The sequence below is a fragment of the Temnothorax longispinosus genome, chromosome 9 (genome assembly GCF_030848805.1).
Source record: "Temnothorax longispinosus isolate EJ_2023e chromosome 9, Tlon_JGU_v1, whole genome shotgun sequence".
Taxonomy (NCBI): domain Eukaryota; kingdom Metazoa; phylum Arthropoda; class Insecta; order Hymenoptera; family Formicidae; genus Temnothorax; species Temnothorax longispinosus.
Genome location: NC_092366.1, coordinates 1,216,780 through 1,236,246, shown reverse-complemented (window position 1 = coordinate 1,236,246; position 19,467 = coordinate 1,216,780). Strand labels below are relative to the sequence as shown.

Below are 19,467 nucleotides of genomic sequence, written 5' to 3'. Positions count from 1 at the left end.
TATATATTTATGAGAATTGTAATGTGAGTAGCGTGTAAAAATTAATGCGAACTTAACCGGATGGCTTTGTATAGATGTCCATGTCGTTGACGTATGATTGTACGAAACGGCAGCCGCAAACCTGTCTCTTTTTTTTAATTGGAACCAAGGAGAGTCCCAGATGGAAGAGGTCTCCGCGAGGCTCGCTAGCCTCTTTATGATCCCCCTGCGGCACTCCCTGCAGACAATCCATACCTACACTTCTTCGTACGTGAAGTTTCTCGGCGGCCACGACTCGTTCCTGTCCCCGTCGACATCCTCCTCGTGAAAGCACCTTTACCGTACATTCTCTCCTGGGATCGTGACGATAGAAGACCGCACCGCCTTTTAACACCTTGCACACGCTATCGGGGCTTATTACGGGTTTTGAGAACAAGTCGCCGTTATTATTGTAGAGAAGAAACACGGTCTACACAACAGACAGCCGAATGACGGTCCAATCTTACTGTCGTCGACACAATTGACATGCTAAGGTTTATTCTGCCTTCTAGAGAGAGAGTTCAACGCAATCTTGCCCTTGAAGATTTGCTAACACGAGAGACGTTGACTTGACATCACTTTTATTTCTTAAGACTTTCGTAAGCATTTTAATATGGCGAAATTAATTCTAAGTGAATTGTAATCCAGTTGGAATAACGGAATCATACAGGTATCGATCAGAAGAAGTTTGAAATCAAGGTTATAAGCTTTAATTATGTTGTCAAGATATATATACGTGCATTGCATCGATACTATTGTACTTATATATCGTAATTGAGGCTGCGATCCAAAAAGTGAAGTATAGTCGTCAAGTGGGGTCACTTAACAAAGACAGCGTGAAGTTAATCAATTTATACTACCTGACTCTCTGGCTATCTATCAATACTTTATATTTATCCCAAATCTTTCGCCGACTTTATTACGTAACCGTTATCAGGTGTCCAATCTATAAATATCGTTAAAGATCGAAAAATAGCTCCAAAAAGACCTGGCGACTTTTTGTCAGAGAAGATTGTGGCCGTTATCGTATTCACCGACTTCACATACCGAAATTCAACAGTTGATATCGGCAGTAACACGCACGCAGGTACAAGGCTAGGGAGTCGTTTAGGAAATGCTAACCCTCTGTTGGTCGATCATCCCTAATCAGTGTCGTCACGCGAGCTGAACGTACGCCACGTTTATCGTTATTATATTCGCGGGATAAATACCACCCACATGCCCTCTCCCCCCCTCTCTCTCTCTCTCTTTCTCGCTGCTAGTCATGTATCTAGTCGGCCGCATATGACCGGCTTCTCGCCTGGCCACGGCGTGGGAAGGGAAAAAAAATATTCCTTTCTTTTGTTCCAACCGCAACGTTCTCTATTCATAAATCGAAACAGCGCGAGGCGGCGATCTAATCATCGCGGCACGACGGGCATTCAACGAGAACATTATTATTTTCCTGGCAATGCCGATGGAAGGTTCCCCTTTTACCAGATAATTACCGATCGCGAATGCAAAGTGTTTCTATCACCAAATTTGCGTTATTAATTAGTAGTAATTATTAAAAATGCCATTGTTCATATTATGATCATTATTGATGCTAATAATACTAATAATATCCATTTCAATAAATGACATTTAAATAATAATAATTAATTATTATCATTTCCGTCATTAAAATGTTAATTACACCTATACGAATACGTGTCTCGTTGAGAATAACAAAAATTTAGGCTTTACACTTCAGGGAGTATTTGTTAAAACCATTACAAAATGCTCATATATCCGCAGATTCTCGAAACGGTTCATCGGAATTGGTGGACTTGCCAGCGGGAACGGTTCCGAATCTGAGCGCCGTGGCGGGTGTCGGCAGCGAGGACATGGCTTCCTTGTGGGCATCTTACGCCATGGGTTTCAAGAAAACGCCGCCGCCAGCATCGTCGGCAACGCCCTCGCGGTCGGATCGCGATCGCGAGTCCAGTCCGCCCGGTGGCGAGGGAACGGGAAGCGCCCACGATGAGACCAGTAGTAGTGGCAACAAGGAAGACGAGGACGACGACGATATAGACGCGGACGAGGGACTGGACCCGAGACACCACGATCCGGAACGTCTCAAAGCGTTCAACGTAAGCATACGCAATTCCATTGCACAGCTCCGTAAAATTCGTTCTTTAAAACTTCAAGAATATACCTCGAAATATCTCGAATTGAAAATTCCAAGAATAATTAAACGACAATTAGCGATAATCATGACCCTTATTATCCGAAGATGCATAACGGTAATTGAATTACGGGCAATTGCGGTCTAACTGGTCGCTTTATGCAACCGTCGTTGCAAGAAAATCGTCGTTCACGCCTCGGTCGGGGAAAGGGTCGTGCGCGAGAGCAGAAGAAAACGGCAACGGAGCTCGAGCGGAGAAGTTAAGGCCGTCAGCATATTGGCGGCGCGTCGGACCTTTCCGAAAAACCCTAATTATCGTAAAGTTTTATGAACGGTTGCGCCAGAGAACCGATTCGTAGGGGGAACAGGGCATGCCATTTCTCTCTCCGAGTTTTCCCTCCCTTATTTTCCGTCCCTCGTATATCTCTTTTTTTGCCCGTTTTCCCCGCGCGTGAAAGCCAAGCGGTCGTAGTTTCGCCAACGGTTGCCGCTGTTGCGCTAGCTCCTTAATTAATTACAATTAGTTTAATAGAGTCCCGGTGTTGCGCCCCCACCGCCACTAAATTCTTAATTCCTTGAGCGGTTAGCGAGACTCGCGTACCAACTCTCGCTTAATTCACTCCACTAACGTGGCCGTTGGCGTCGTGTCTCGCGGCAGATGTTCGTGAGGCTGTTCGTCGACGAGAACTTGGATCGCATCGTGCCGATTTCGAAGCAGCCGAAGGAGAAGATACAGGCAATCATCGATAGTTGCACGAGACAGTTTCCCGAGTTTGCCGAGAGGGCCAGGAAGAGGATCCGAACGTACCTGAAGAGCTGTCGGAGAAACAAACGCGGCAGGGAGGGCCCTTGGGACGCCGTAAGTTTTTCTATCACGTTTAATCGTAAGATAGCAAGCTAATTAGCTTCTAAGTTTTTTTCTTGCAAGTTTTGACACATTTTTAAACTCAAAATCGCAATTACATGAATTTCAGTCACTTGTGAATTTTTCAAGATTTTCCGGGTCTGCTATTTCAGCAATTAAAATCGTCGACCTTGAATTGAAACTTTGTTCATGAAAGCTTGAGCGTTCTCGGGGCGTGAGTCAAGTACGGTATCCGGCGAACGATCGCAGATGTGACGTACGCATTTCTTTTTAGGCCAGACCAACACCAGCGCACTTGACCTCGGTGCAGGCCGAACAGATTCTGGCAACGGCCTGCGAAAACGAGAGTGACAACGCGAAACGGATGAGAGTCGGGCTGGAGCCGGTGTCGCAGCCCATGCCAACTCTTCCGGCCGCAACGGTGAATAATAATCATGCATACGAATAAAGAGAGGAAGGACATACTTATCGCGAGCGACAAAGTTGTTCCGACAAATAGGCATTTCGACATCGTTAGCTAATTACGTATCGCAACTCTCTCGCGTCTCTGGCACGCAAACGACGACGCGACACGGACACCGAAATGTACACATATATCGTCGATCAATTTAAAGCTCCTTATTTTATTGTCCCTGGCGAAGTACGTGTTTTTCTAAATATCGCACGCGTGACCGAGGCGTTAAGATGCTACACGTGCACAACCTTCGGACGCTCTTGCCGACGACCGGATTCATTAATCAAGCGATTTTTAGATGAGAACTCGCGGATGTTTGCGTGATGCGCTTGCGTGATGAATCATGAACTAAAATATGCAAAGCGATAACTTACGGCAATAAATATAAATCCGCGTGAGAGAGTTGCCATTACAAGAAAAAATAGATCAGCTACTTGTTACGGTATCAAAGTCAAAATAAAACATTCAAGATTATATAAATATTTTCTATACAAAAAGCAGCAAATAATAAAAGATAGTCTAACGAAATATTAAATAAATAAACAAGTTAGTAAAAATTCTAAGTCACGTAAAAGCATCATCTTCATTATTTGCTCGCCTAATATCGGTTTTATCTACAAACATATGGCGGTGATACGTATCACGCAGCAAACGCGTGTACAAATATGAACTCCGACAACTCGTTGACATTTCGATCGACCCTCATCTTCGCGTGAAAGGGACTATGATTGTACCTAATTGTCCCTTAACGCGTTCATACATTCCACTCTACGCATTTGATTTTTTATGTCTTCACTTTTTCATTATTGTTGAAACAAACACCTCAACTTCACTTTTCTAACTTGTTATTTATTTAATATTATCTACTAATTATTATTCTAACAGCTGCGAATTTCAATAAAATAAGATATAAAAAAATAAAATACAATACAATAAAATATGAAAATATTATAAATGAGTAGAAACCATAGAATGTGATAAACGTCACAGAAAATAAAAAAGTGATCTGAAAAGTAGAAAAAAAATGAGAACGGAAAGGGGGCAAACGAGATTTTCGATTGCGAACAAACGTCGTAGTCTCGCGCTGCATTAACGTGTGTGAAAATTTGACGAGCTCCTGCGCAACGCCAACGGGCAACGAGATATACGTGGAGAGCTAGGATTGTGATATAGGTACCGCGAGAGAGGTCAGTGATAACCCGCGGGTCGCGCACCTCTCCCACTCTGATGCAACTCGCGCACAACACAGATCGCGCACTACGGAGGGCCGACGGCATAAGCAGCCTTCGACCTCGTGAAAACGGCTGCGCGTGCGGGACGGAAGACACTGAAAATATTCTTGGAAGTAGTAGCAGCGTAAAAGAGCGGCGCGAGACGGAAAAAGGAAAGAAAGAATAAGGCCGTGGACTTTTACGCGTCGCGACTGACGCGCGCGCGCTTTCACGCACCGAGGAGAACACGCCGACGACGTCGCGCGATTAGTCTCGCGTATCCGTAAATTTCACGGTACGTTACGTCAGCTACGCGAAACGGACAGTTTCGTATCCTCCGAAGAGCCGCGCCGAAAAATTGCCGCCGAGAGATTTCGAGAGATCGGATTGATTCTTGAAAAATTCACCGGCGCGCCTAACCGAGAAAAGCGATCGGCGTTAATCTGCGCGTATATACAAATCGCTCGTGTTGACGTCACGCGTCTAATCTCGGGGTGAGAGCATTCAACGATTCGGCGATATGGAAACGATCTCCGACCACGTTTCTCGCGATTAACTTGATGTTCGTCACCTATATAGCCTGCACGCCGAGTTCGTTGACCTTAACAAAGATAGCGCGAAAAAGCGAGTAAACGGTAAACCGATCGCCTCGGTATTTCGCGCACGAGACGTATAGGTGCAAGACGGTAGCCCGAGCCCATCCAATTCCGCGCTGCTTGGCGCACCTAATCCTCCTTCTCCCCGTTGCCCCCCTTTTCCTCTCTTCACCCAGCTGATTCCTTCGCGGGTCTCGCAGTTGGCGAACACACGCCGCTGCTCTCCATCGCTCTCCCTCTCTCCACCTCACCACGTCTCACACGCAAACGAGAAACTGAAACGCTCGCGATCCCCCCTCCGACTTATCTACTTTGAAAATCCCTGTCCGAGAAGGAGACGGAGAAACAGAGAGAGACCCGATAACCTCTCCGGCGACCTAAACCTAACCCATTAAGGAGAAGACCTCTCTCTCATATACGTATGCCGGGGTTCGTGCGCATCGGACGAGAGGCGGCTATCTGCTCTTCGTGGCCACCTATATAATTGACGTCAACGCACACTGCTGGCCTTTCATAAAAACACCTCCCTACATCCGTTCTACGCCGCTCGAAGATTTCATTCCTCCGTGCTCTCGTCGTACCCGGGCCCTCTTCCCGCGCTCCTCACGATCTCTCTCTCTCTCGGCTCTTCTTCGCATTCTCTCCTCCTCCTCCTCTTACTACTACTACTATTACTCTTCGCCAACCCTCTGTACGTGTCTTCGTTGGGCAAGTCATCCGTTTCTGTGATGGAAACGCACATCACCACCTCTCGACGCTCTCACCGTGGTCCTCCTCTTCTTCTCTACTCCTCTTTCTTTTCTGATGCCTGATCTTCCATCCTTCTCTTCCTCTCTTTCCACGAATTAATTTCCTCCCGTGAGCTTACTCACGCCTCGTCGTTCGTCCCGGCACATCCGGACGTTCTCTCTTCTTATTCCTGACGTTCCTCCCTCGTGTCAACCCGCTTTTTCCCCATCCTCCTCGTTCGCTCCACCCCTCTCTCCGTTTCCCTCGCCGGCCCCGGGAACGAATGCGTCCTCGCTTCTCTGAACCTCGTACGAGTAAACGCGGACGTTATTGTTATCGTATCGATACGTCGCTGGTAGGCAGGGTGGGGCGCGGACGCAAAAGTGGAAGAAGATTGAGAGAAGAAGCAGAAGAGGAAATCGAAGTGAAGAAACTCCCGGCGCACTTTGTTCCGCTCGGTTGCTCATAGCGGTGAATACGATCGTGCTCGATGATCGGGATCGCGTTGATAACAAGATCGCGGGTAGACGATATAATAGAGGCTCGATTAGCTCGTGTCGGGGCGATCCTCGCGGCTGATGATCGATAATTCGTATGGTGATCGATAGTGTCCGTGTTGTTTGCTGATTAGGTCACGTGCTTGCATAAGATTGGTTACTCCCGATCGTGTCAGCCATGAGGAAAAAAAATCTGCCGGTAGTTCACAAGCTGGTGCGTGATCACGATCAAATTCAACAGGTACAATTATAGCGGGCTCGCCGCGGTGTTATTTTATCATCGTTCTTCAATATCTCGACGTAATTGTAGCAACATCAAACAATTGTTTGTTGATATTCTGTAGATAGACCTGAGAGTTCTTAAATCTTATTTTTCGATTATATCGTTGTTTAAAAACGTGCGATTTTATAGGAAAGAATATTAATATGAAAATAGGCGTATAACTGAAATCAATCGGATTTAAAAGTATCTAAAGAATATGCGAAATTCTTAGCCCTAAAAAATACTAAGATGTGAGGTAACATCACAATCGTAATAAATTCGTAATAATAAATTCATTCTCCACCGACGTTAACGAGGGTTGGATTAAAAAATACTTAAACATGTATGAAAATTATCACTTTCTACAGGAAGAGAGGCGTTTCAATAATCAAAGGCGTTCCGTTAATAAACGATTATGTAACGATTTGTCAAAAAACGAAATTAAAGTCTCAATTGCGTCTTTAAAATAAAACTTATACGCGTTACAAGAAAGTACTCTCCGATATATGTTTGTTAAATACGTGCGCAAATTAAAAATCAGGACAGACAAAATATTTACGATTACGGTGTAACAGTTTGCTTTATCTCGCGATAATGTTGATTGCAGCAAACGGACGTTCGATCAGGTTTGGAGCAGCACTTCTCAAGCACACCGGTTAAATCACTCACGTGTAAAAGGGAGGACACCCCACCAGCATCGTTAACGTCCCTGGCACCTCTGACCAGTTTGGCAAACTTACCGAACAACACTATTTCCTCCACGCCGCTTTCGATCGCATCCGCGTCAAAGCTGCTCACAACAGACAACAAGAGTCTCATGAGGTCAGTATGATGAACTAGTTACGACAAAACCGATGAAATCTGCTTTTTTCGAATTGACGTAATACACACACACACACAGAGCCGCGCTCTTATACGTCTCTTAATTAACCACTCGGGCAGAGCCAAACCGATATTTGATATAAAGCATAAAAATAAATTTTCCTCTCAATCGAGACTTCCGTCGGTATCGATTTGTTATTAACTGCTCATTTTTTGCAAAAGAAATCTACCATTATATCGTTTGACGTGATTACGATTAACTTACTTTCTGCCTGTGAATTACCGTAACCGATTATTATTATCGGCGCTAAAATCCCCCGTCGTCGAATCGACCGAGTTCTAGATAAGGCTTCGCCTTCGGTCACAGGTCATGGCACAAAAATTCACCGGACGCCTCTCGACGAACGGGTTACGCGTCCTTAACGGAACGTAAAGCGCTAATCGGCGGCGACCTTTATCGCCAGCGCGCATCTCATTCTCATTGCGTCTTTTTGTTTTTCAGCCAATCGACGATAGTCAGTTCGACGGTGAATGGTGTCGCCAGTGGCGGTGCACCGACGATGTACAGACCCAACTTCAGCCAAGCGTTCCAGCGTGCCGGGCCCACAACGGTACCGCCGACCCTCTCAGCCGGGCTATACCCGACTCAAAGTTTTACGTCGAGTCTACTAAGCAACGGTATACAAAGTAATACTGGTTATTGGTGTAATATGTTGACTTTATTGCACTCTTTGAATCGTTTGCATAGCCATGGATGTATATAATATTAAAGCTTCATTCAGTTTTAGTTGAAAATTTTTTAGAATTATTTTTATATCTAAGTTTCAATTATTTTTATTCGCATCTAATTGGCATTTTAATAATTATATATAAATTAGTTTTAGTAACTGTTTGCAATACCTACTCTGTTTTTTGCGAGTAATAATGTTTTTGAGTCATTCGGTTATTGCTTCGGTTATTAGATTCTTTGATACTTTTTAATGATACTTTTTTTCGATGGAGTTTGCATGAAATTTTATTTCATAACATCATAACGTTTCATACCATGCTTGCTTTGATAATGCTTGACAGAACGTTTCGAAATTGTCGCGCGCAATTGATTTTGAATCGACGTTATCCTTACAGGACCGACGGACCTTAGCATGAAGAACCCACCAAAGCCTGCTCTGCTGAGTCACAAGCTGAACTCGATGGAATTGACCGCGGTGAAACAACTGATAGGTGGATATCGAGAATCAGCCGCCTTTCTGCTCAGATCCGCCGACGAGCTGGAGCAACTGTTGCTCCACCAACCATAGAGCTACGTTTATTTGGCCAGCGTTCGGCAACTTGGCTCGTAGTCACAACGATCGGCGAGGAAGCAACGCGAGTATTGATGCGCCTGTGTGAGCACCGAGAGTAATGTCAGAGTCAGCGTAGATTCCTTTCTTCAAGGCTTCGTTTATACCGCTGCTCTGTCGGCAACTCCATCGCTCTACACACGAACTTATCTTTTGCTGCAAAACGCTCCGCTTGGGCGAACTAAATGCATTCGATCCAACAAGACGAGTGCAAGATTATAGGTTTAAGTATCGAAACGTTATAAAATTGGCGAAACAAAGTTTGAGAATAATTGGAGAAAATTTCTAGGCATAAATCGATTGGAGCTACTTTATAATGTTCGTAAAAAGATTGTTTCTGATGAAAGTCGAGAGGCTATAGTCGCGACGAAAAATTCATACTGAATTAGATATTTATGCGGGTTTATCGTCATACATTGTTTAAAAGCGGTTAAAAACAGAAGAGTTCCATATACATAATGAATAATTACATATTTCATTATGCGCATCGTCGCGATATTTCTAATTCTAGGATTAAGAAAACTATTCGAACAGGGTGTACATAAAAAGATATTTACTTAATTACTGATAAGCTTAAAGGATGATGCGGCGAGCTAGGATGCGTGCGCGAGTGAAAGAAAGTCGAAAAGGGAAGAAGCTTCCGGACGATAAGTCATTCGGAAGCGTGTGCTAGTATTTTCTAACGAGGATGAAAACGTCCCGGAACTTCTTCTTTACACAGCCGGTTGATGCGCTTGCATTTTTTCCTACCTACTCAGATTCGTAAGCTTCGAAAAACCGTTCGTGAGAGCTCCATAAATCTACTACAAGTTTATTCAACCGTTTCGACCGACGACCGACAAAAAATTTGTCGCGTGTTCTTACGAAACGGTAATTTCGCTAATCTGTTTGTTGTCGTTATGTACATATGACGTAAATGATATATGATGAGAATAGTTACTCTCGTGCGTGAGAAAGCGCGATTAATTCGCGCGGCGGAATTGCGCCATTTACTTCGAGAGTGGCGTTTACACATCAAGAAACAATTTGAAGAAATACAAAAACGACGTGATAAAATTTGAATTTTAGACAGATTATCAAAATTATAGTCTTTTCGCCATTTTTGGGGCAAATGGTGGATCACAGATGAAGATTTTACAACGGTCATACGTGTATATAGAAAGAAAATGCGCTCGCGCATTGATACACGTGTACATAATAACGTAGGACGCAAGACGAGATGGACTTTTTTTTATTGGCGACGCGTCAGAGGCCTCGTCAATGGAGATTAATTAGCTAATCAATTAACGATAACTGTACAACGTCGTCGTAATATAGTTAGACCAGAGTTTTGGAAGTGGAGGAGCGTAGTGATCGAGAGTATAATTTCGGGACCATCTTGTCACGATCAGACAATACGTTAAAACCGTATTCGTGGTCTCCGGACGCATCACTGTGTTACCAAAGAACACTAATTATTATGGGTAATGTACGTATAGTACCACTTAAGGGTCGCGTTCTCCTTCTTCTTCTTTCCGTTATTCCTTTCAAACGACACACTTCTTTCATGGAAGCGCGAAATCATTTTCTCCATCGATTAATCATACGAAGATAGATATAAACTCCACTACATGTGGATCACGTGATAAATATACACGTTTTCGGATTATGAGTTTATCTACTATTCTTCTTATTACTGTTAATACTGACATTATTATCGCTACGATATATTATTATTATTATTATTATTATTTTCTATTATTATCATTATCATTATCACCATCGTTATTACCATCACGATTATCACTGTCACTGATATTATTGATTGCGAATCGAAGAATCGCGCGAGAAGGTAGTACGCGAGATAGTACGAATAGTTTATTCTGTTTTCCAACGTTATTTTCCACGGAGTTTCCGCTCGTTAAGTCTACTTTGTCGTTGTTTTGTACATAGTTTATATGCATTATAAATGGAGTGCATATAAAGATTGCGAAAATTAAGTTGCTTAAGTAATTAGATACAAAGAAGAGTATATAAATATATAAATATATATACAAATGTGCAAAATATCTTTATGCGAACGATTGCTGATTGCTGTCACCGTCGAACTCCAAGCGCAGAACATTCCAATGAAAGAAAAGCAAACTGGAAAGTAGACGAGAAAAAGGGCGAACAAGAAAAATCTAGGAAAAGAATTTCATTAAAGAGATAAAATGGAGGAGAGAAAGAGTGAGAGAGAGAAAGAGAATGTGTGCATGTGTACATGTGTGCGTGATCATTCAACATGCGCTCATCGAAGATTTCATGGGAATCACGACTTTTATTGACCGACAATAGTCCTTTTCCGTTTGCGTGCAAGTCGCCGCAGCGAAACGCGCCCGTCGTCGCGTGAAACGTTCGAAATCAATAATAATGTTTGCGGCACTTTAGTGAAGAGAGGACCGAATAAAGCGTTTCGTCAATTGGAACTAATTCTTATCGCCTCAATCATTTGAAACTCCAAATACTTGCAAGACGGTACACACACGCCGCCCTCCCCACGTATGCAATTTCTCGCCCGTAGTAAACGGACTCGTCTCTTTAATCGACACACAGTGCAATAGTCTATTAGCGATACCGTTGTTCTACCGTGTATTGTCAATCGTCGTCACACGATCATGCTTCTGTCATGTACGACATAAATAGTCTCAGCTCAGCCATTCCCCCGCCCACCTTTCTCCGCGCTGTCCCTTTGGTTTCGAGCAGGCATCATCACACTTCTTCATGGATATTAGCAGTTATCGACAAGTTCATATCTTACCACTAGCATCGTAACATTTATACGTAATTCACCTCAGATCTCTGTAGCCACACACATCGCGAGGGCCGAGCTCCGTTTTGCGTACCACATGTTTCTCCCTCCCCCTCGAATCCGATGACCAATAATGTTTGTTGCGCGTTCTGCTAATAATTGATACGATTATACCTCGACGAATCCCAGGATTTATGGATTCGTGACATATGAGAATTAGTCGAAAGAGATTCATTGTAAATATTATTTTCGACCAAATATAGGAATCGAATCCAAATAAGAATCGAATTGATCCCGTCACCGACAGTTGTTGCTCTTTTTTGCAACTTGACTGATCCAAAAAAAACCTGGACCTATCGTACATCTGAAATACGGAGTAAAAAGGAAAGACGAAGGAGACGAGACAGAGGAGAAATTTATGGAGACCGAAGAAACGTGCGACACCACTCTGTTCTTCTTTCTTTTCCTACGTTCGATAAAAAAGTATCCGTCGTGTACCTTAATTCGCCTATGCGGAAGTGCAGATCTACTGTTCATATATAGCCGCGAATCGATGTATATTGATTAAAGAAAAAAAATATGTATTTGTTCCTAAAGAAATATTAAGAGTAGTATACCGTAAAAGAATATTAATATTAATAGTAATGATAACGATAATTTGATGGTACATACTTTCTTATAAGTAACATTACACATTACTACGATTATTGTAGAGTTGGTACGGTTCTTGAGGATGCCTTGCCTGTAAATGTAACATACGTTAAATGAAAAAAAATCTTATTATCTTGTAAATGTTTTACCAAATATAATCGATTATTCAACTTATACTACGGAGTCTTATTTTCCTTCATCGTCCACAACGCCCTACCTGCATCGACGTGCCGACAAGATTTACGACTCGATAAATTGTATTTTTCTTTCTCTCCGTTTTTTTTACCGTTGGTCCCTCTTCTGCATGATTAATGTCGACCAAAAAATCCCGTAAAGCTATGGCCCGCACAACCATAAATATCGGGGCGTATGCATAATCGCGGCGTTTTTAAATGCGATGGGTAATCGGCTCGATAATGTATTATGTGTGTATGCGTACCGGACGAAATGGAAAGTCGAATTGAGCATCGGTGTGCAAGATCACGATCTTGGGCTCTGGATTATGAAACTCTACCCTCTCGCAACAATGTGGCAAGATTTAAAGCTTATTACGCCTATTCATTCACCTTTTCAAGAAATCTTACGCGGACGCTGGTTTTTATTACATACTTCACCAAATAAGGAAATTACGTAATATACGTAAAGAAGTTATGTGCAATATCGGCATTTAAAACCAACTTAATTACGATACTTTATCACCAGACATATATTTTCCTTACAACAGCAATTTCTTCTTTTATGTAAATTGTAAAAGATATCGCCAAAGTATATAGTAAGTGATAAGCGAAATATTGCATCTAATTAATCGACATATTTCGTAATGTAAATCTAAAAAATTATCAGCGGCAATGCAATGTGGTCTTATGTGGCGCACAATGGAAAGTCAAACGAACGGCCAGCGCGATCTTTGATGCAAGAAAATTGCGAAACGGCACCGGTTACTCGGACAGAGCAACGTAGATCACGCTGGAAGGCCGCGGCGTCGTTACAAACGCCTCGCCTCAACGATCTCTCGATCAAACTCTTTTCCACTAATACTTTTAAATTCAACAAGACAAAGATACTCGAGGCAATCTACATATGTTTAAGATTATCGCGAATATCAGTAGCAAGTAAGAAATTATTATTATTAATGGAGATTGCTATTTAAATAAAATTGATGTATAACTTTTTTGTTTTTATTCCTTTGCCTCGTAATAACAGAGTCCATGGCAAACAACGGGTGAAAATCTGCGCGATCACGCAAACACGATCCGTCGAACAAGTTTCGATGGTTTCGTACCGGACACACCGGATCGTTGGGCGTATGTTCGGTCACCATCGTCTTCGAGAAATGGTATTTGACCAAAAGTTCGTCTCACCGAGCAGCGCAAATTTCCACGTGCGTGCACGCGCGCAAATCGACCCGAATGTTTCGAGACGAGGAATATCGGCGGGAGCTCGTTTCCCCGCCGAGAATCGTAAAACCGCTTCCTCCGCCGGGCTCTCCGGAGTAACATCTATCGGCCGACAATGCATCACGGGCTTTACGAAGGCCTTTGCATTCGAATGGTTCGCAGGTTTCAGGAGAACTCGCAGCTCAAGTATATACCTACATACGTATGTGTACAGCTTCTTTACAAATGCATATTTCGTATGCGCACGCGTTAGGATTTTTTCTTTTTTATGCCGATCGTTTAATTTTATAAACAGTCCACCCAAGATAAATGAAAAGTTTTTGTCCTACTTCAAATTTTTTCATCATATTTCTCTTATATTACAGTTATATTCCTTGATACATAATTCTTTAGTATAATACACACATAGCATAATAAGTAAGCATGCTCTACTTTATAAAATAGAGAATTAGCTATTTAGAATTCGACCTTGTTCTCCATTGACCTCGTAACTTTGCCGAACTAGGACGGGCAACCTGCAAGTTTGTATAATTAAACCGCTCTCAGGCAACGTCATGCGCGACGTGTCTTAAAATTTACACATGATTGCGTCGCAGCGAGTAATAACATTCACACGCTGCTCGTTATGCATATTCAACCCTGAAGAGAGAGACAGAGAGAAAGAGAGATGTGGTCCGTCGTGCAAGTGCACCGGGGTCAGTGTGTTTTCTACGGCTATCAAATGCCGCTAATGTAAAAGAAGACCTACACCGATATACGCGTGCCTGATAGATGTGTGCGTATCTACTTAACGTATTCCACGCGTGTACCAATCGCGAAATAGTATGTAACACACTCGTCGTCCTCGGTTGGACCGGGTGTGGTGCGCGTGACCATAACGGATGTCTCTGCAGCAATAATTTCTTTCTCACGCGTTTCAGCGAAGTAGGATAAGCGGGATATCTCGCCGAGATCATCTCTCCCGCAGGATGGTCCTGCTCGGGGGAATGCCATTTCGTTATTTGCAAATATTTCGTTAAGTTGGCCGATTCTTAAAGCGAAACGCAAAATGATAATACAACCGAGATCGCGAAGGAATACAGTAACTATGTAAAGAATAAATATTTAAAAAAGGAAATTTATGGTACAAAATATACACGAAATATTCGTGACGTACGTGTAACTCGTTAAAAACAAAATTACATCATTAATAATAAATATGTAAAGTTCATATATCATTACTGAATTGATTCAGAGAAGTTTATAAATTATCTAATAAAGAACTAGAAATATCTTCCGCAGCATTTGAGATTATCATTATCGTACAATACCTATCCATGAAATGTTAGTTTGTCATTAATGGTGTAATTGCAATAAGATTGATATAATCTTAACACACTGGTAAAAACAGACCTGAAGATGTGATCGTCAAGAGAAGAGAGGATAAAATGTTACATTTTTCTAAAATCTTTGTTTCTCTAAATCTTTCCAGAAACTTAATTATTATCTAGCATTGCAATGAGTGTTAGAAGAATTGTATTACAATCAAAGCAATAGCAAAGCATTGGCAAGTAGTCTACAATAATATGTCTATTATATCAATAGCACAAAAGTTTTGTTATATTGGCACTAGGTTGATGCATCATAGGTTTATTCCTTACATCTATAAAGAGTTTATTATAAAGAGTCGATATAGAAAGCTCCATGAAGATAACATCGAGCAAGAGAAATACTTGTAATAATGAATAACATTTGTAAATCTAGTTCAACATGGAAAGAATGCTTTGTCTACTAGATTTGGTCTGTGGTTGTTTTCTATAAGATATATAAAACAAATGTTGATTTAACTTAAAACGTCTCCTGAGAGAATGATATGATGCAAATCCAACAGTTTGTAAGTATTTAAATAATATTTAAAAAGTATCCAAATAACGTATTGTATATTTTATGTATTCTAGCTTAACGCATGTAAATTGCAAATATTATACATATATTACTTTGTCTAAACCATAACTAATTTTATTTAGATTTCTATATTTATTTTTTTTAAATAAGCACCTAACTGTCTTATATTTGTACGAGATTTTATTTAATTTAAAGTTTTCTCATTGAAAAAAATTTGATGTAAATATAAGAAAATGCAAAGGGCCTAACTTTATTGAAATTAGTTTAAAAAGATTAATTATTTCTTAAATAAGTTTTCAATTTAAAGTAATAAATATTATTTAAACAATATTTTATTGGTAGTAACATTATCAGACTTGATACTTTATTTGTATCAATCTTTTCCAGACAAAAAGAAGGTAATTAACATACTTTTCATATTACTACTATACAGTTTTGTCTCTATTGATATATTTTGCATTAGACTTCCATGTTGTTTTTAGATGTTAGATGGTGTAAAGTTAAACAGATAATTACAGACTTGAAAAGTCTGATAAACTTGTTGAAAAAAAATTTTATACGCTAGAATCCTCATGGGAACAAACTTATTGGAGATTAGCACAAAATTGGGCCTATCGTGCATATGAACCTGCAAATCCATTGCCGCCCAGTCAAATGGATGCAGACATACAGAAAGTGATGTTCATAAGATACTTGGATTCAGTTCCTATAAACAAGATACATTTAAAACAAATAATAAATTTTTACAATTTTGATAACGACACAATGCTGGAAATACGGTAAATATTATAAATATGCATATCTTCATTCAATAATACACCATTGCTTAACGTAAAGTTTATATATTTTACAGATTTTTCTTATTACTATTATGTATTAAAATCCGATGGGCCGATAAAATTGAAGCTTTGTCATTTGCCGTAAAAATGTGTTCACCAAATTATGCGTACCCTATTTTTCAATCTGTGTACAATTGGCCAGAAATGCAAGAGAAAGCGATTGAAAAATACAATCAAAAGAGAAGAGTATTACCAAAGAATTTATAGAAATAAAAGGATTATGTATAATAAATTTTCTTAATATTTTTGGTATCATCTTTTCTTCTTTAAAATTTCCTTTTAAATAAATTTAGTCTTTGTTGATTTTAAAAATTCGCATATCTTACAAAATGTTTATCTTAATATGCTTCGTCTAAAAATCGATCGTTTTTTTTACTATAAAAAAATTAAGGTATAAAACAATTCTACGACAAATTTTGACAACTGCGTCCAGCACAATATTACCAGACAGATTAGCACGACAGACCGAGCGACAGATGTTAAGTACCTCATAAATTATGCACATATATGTATAATTCAACCATTAATTAATGATGTATCAAATTAAGAAAATAACGTAATGAATTCTTTTCAATTTTTATCAGAAATAACGTTCCCTGCTAAAATATTTTTTATTATAATCTATTACATGATTTTTTTAAAGTAATAATATACATTTGCTTCCTATAGACATTTACTCACATTTGTTTTAATATGTTTTTTTAAACGATCATTAAAAGAAATGCTGCGGACTCTTCCGTATCCTTTTAACAGATCATTAAAAGTCCGTCGGCGAAGTTTGCCGCTGGACCAGCGGTCAAGAACCTCGTGAACACGAGAAAAGGAAACATCAGTGACCGCAAAAGAAAGAGTCCTCCTCGTGGGTTGCGTATAAACACGTTGTCTCCCGGGGAAGGATCTTAAAAACACGCTCACCCGAGCTCGGCCACGTCGGCAAGTTCGCTATAGATTTTATTTATTAAACGAATTAATTACCGCGATTAGTTTCCTGATGGGACACGCGAGTGCTCTTCCTCGTGCGCGCTCGTTCACGTAAGGACGTAGAAATTCGCAGGATAGGTATTTGAGATTCGCGGGGATTTGCTTACGACGCCTCTGGAACAGCAGTTACTCGCAGGTAGCGAATTGGCGAGAAGATTAAGGGCTTATTACGACTGCGACGGACGATTAATGAGCTGGCTACTGTAACTTTGCACGGCGCTGCCTAACCGGCACCATATAAAATAAATTTGTCGGCTTCTGATTACAACAAAAAGCGTGCGCCGCAGACACTTATTTATCGTAGCCTATACAAATTTGCGGGCAAGACATTCTAATCGTAGGTGTCGCAAAGCCAATTTATGTTCAATTTCTAACAAATTACGCCAACTGCGTCATTAATAAAGAGCGCATTATTGTTACGATTAACATATTAAGGGGGGACGTATACCTAGATAAAAAAAATTGATTTTTCAATTTTTGTATTTTCTTATAGTATAGAATCTAGATGCAACATCTTGTTCAAATAAATGATAATTAATATGCGAGATTGGCTGATTGGAATACTCCGAAGCTATAATTTTGCTCCGAAGATTAATTACAGATCAATCATGAGCGGCGTCAAGATAGAAGATTTTTCTCGACTGAGATTGTATTGACGCTTGGAATGATACATCGGCATCGGGAAATGCGCGCGGAGCCGACAAACGAGATTAATCGTCGCCGAATATGGCGGGTTGTTGCACTCGCAATTAAAGTACGTTAATAAAGCACCGGAGGCAAATCGTTTCGCGCTCAGCGGAATGTGAAAGTAGATAAAGTCGCGGCGAACTAGTCGTGTACGTAGTGCCAGTCTCGATGGCGCGCAGCGAACCTCATTATCGGTTTCCGACTTAATTGAGGTTGGTTTTGTTAACGGATTACGGCCGGATCGGTTCCGCAAACCGATCCAGCGTCCCGAGCAAATGTCATTATCACGATCAACAACTTACGAGCGAGCTCTCAACTCGTACGTGCCAATTAAAATGCCGCCTTCGAACTGGTGACCACCGGACTTAACTTTTTCATCATCGCGTGTAATCTCCATCCATAAATATCGATAAGATCAGCATGAGCGATCAAACCGGATGATTACACGGCAATATTATGCAAGCTCAAGCTCTAACTTCACTGTCAGCATCGTATTTTATGGCTCAATTCAAAAGATAATCAATCAAATTCTTGTCATGATGTAATTAACTAATAATATTGCGAAGAAAACGTGAATATAACCAAAAAAGTGACATTAATATACTCCTCCCTTTCAATAATTATCCTGAAACAACCAGTCGGCCGGAAACTTGCGGCCCACGCATCGGTATAACGCGTTATTCACAACGTTCCGCCGTGGAAAAATATCAAAATATACTTTCTATCATCGTAACGTAGTCGTATATCAGAAAAGTGGATGTCGTATATTAGAAGGCACAGCAAGCGGCGATGGCGTTTCTCGAGATGGCGTGACTCCGGCGCTATCGCATGGCAACCTTGCCGTGCATTATCGCCGATTAATAAGCCCTACGTTCTAAGAAAGCACCTCGGGGTTACGTACTTACTCGACATGCATCTCGCGTTCGTGGATCATCGCTACGAGGGAGAGGAAGAATCGCCTCGGTCTTTAACATCTCGTGCGCTCATCTTTCTCTTTCGCGAAAGAGAGAGAGAGAGAGAGAGAGAGAGAGAGAGAGAGAGAGAGAGAGAGAGAAAGAGAGAAAGAGAGAGAGAGAGAGAGAGAGAGAGAGAGAGAGAGAGAGAGAGAAGGGGGAGAGGGAGGAGAGTAGAGCCGATTGCGGAACTCACGAACGCAAAGAGGTGATTTCGAGTTTCCTTCGGGAATCTCCCGACTATACATGTTAACCCGCCTCACGACCGGCAATTTGCAAATTTCCATTTCGTTCCAGCGCAGCTATTTCGCGAGAGAACACGGCGTCGAAACCGACATTCTGCTATATACGTTATTCCCATATGC

General features: G+C 41.2%; 1 protein-coding gene across 3 annotated transcripts in view; it reads left to right on the top strand.

Moving 5' to 3' along the window:
- LOC139819645 (uncharacterized) overlaps nucleotides 1–12,535 on the top strand; it is a 64,736-nt gene extending 52,201 nt beyond the window's left edge. For 2 of the 3 annotated variants that reach the window (XM_071789159.1, XM_071789161.1), the window contains exons 4-9: nucleotides 1,795–2,129; nucleotides 2,823–3,023; nucleotides 3,304–3,450; nucleotides 7,386–7,600; nucleotides 8,103–8,287; nucleotides 8,726–12,535. In XM_071789159.1, coding sequence (XP_071645260.1) covers nucleotides 1,795–2,129; nucleotides 2,823–3,023; nucleotides 3,304–3,450; nucleotides 7,386–7,600; nucleotides 8,103–8,287; nucleotides 8,726–8,898 — 1,256 coding nt within the window. In that variant the 3' untranslated portion in view covers nucleotides 8,899–12,535. The remainder of the gene's footprint in view (nucleotides 1–1,794; nucleotides 2,130–2,822; nucleotides 3,024–3,303; nucleotides 3,451–7,385; nucleotides 7,601–8,102; nucleotides 8,288–8,725) is intronic. The other variant, XM_071789160.1, reaches the window with a different exon arrangement.
- Nucleotides 12,536–19,467: the final 6,932 nt, after the last annotated feature.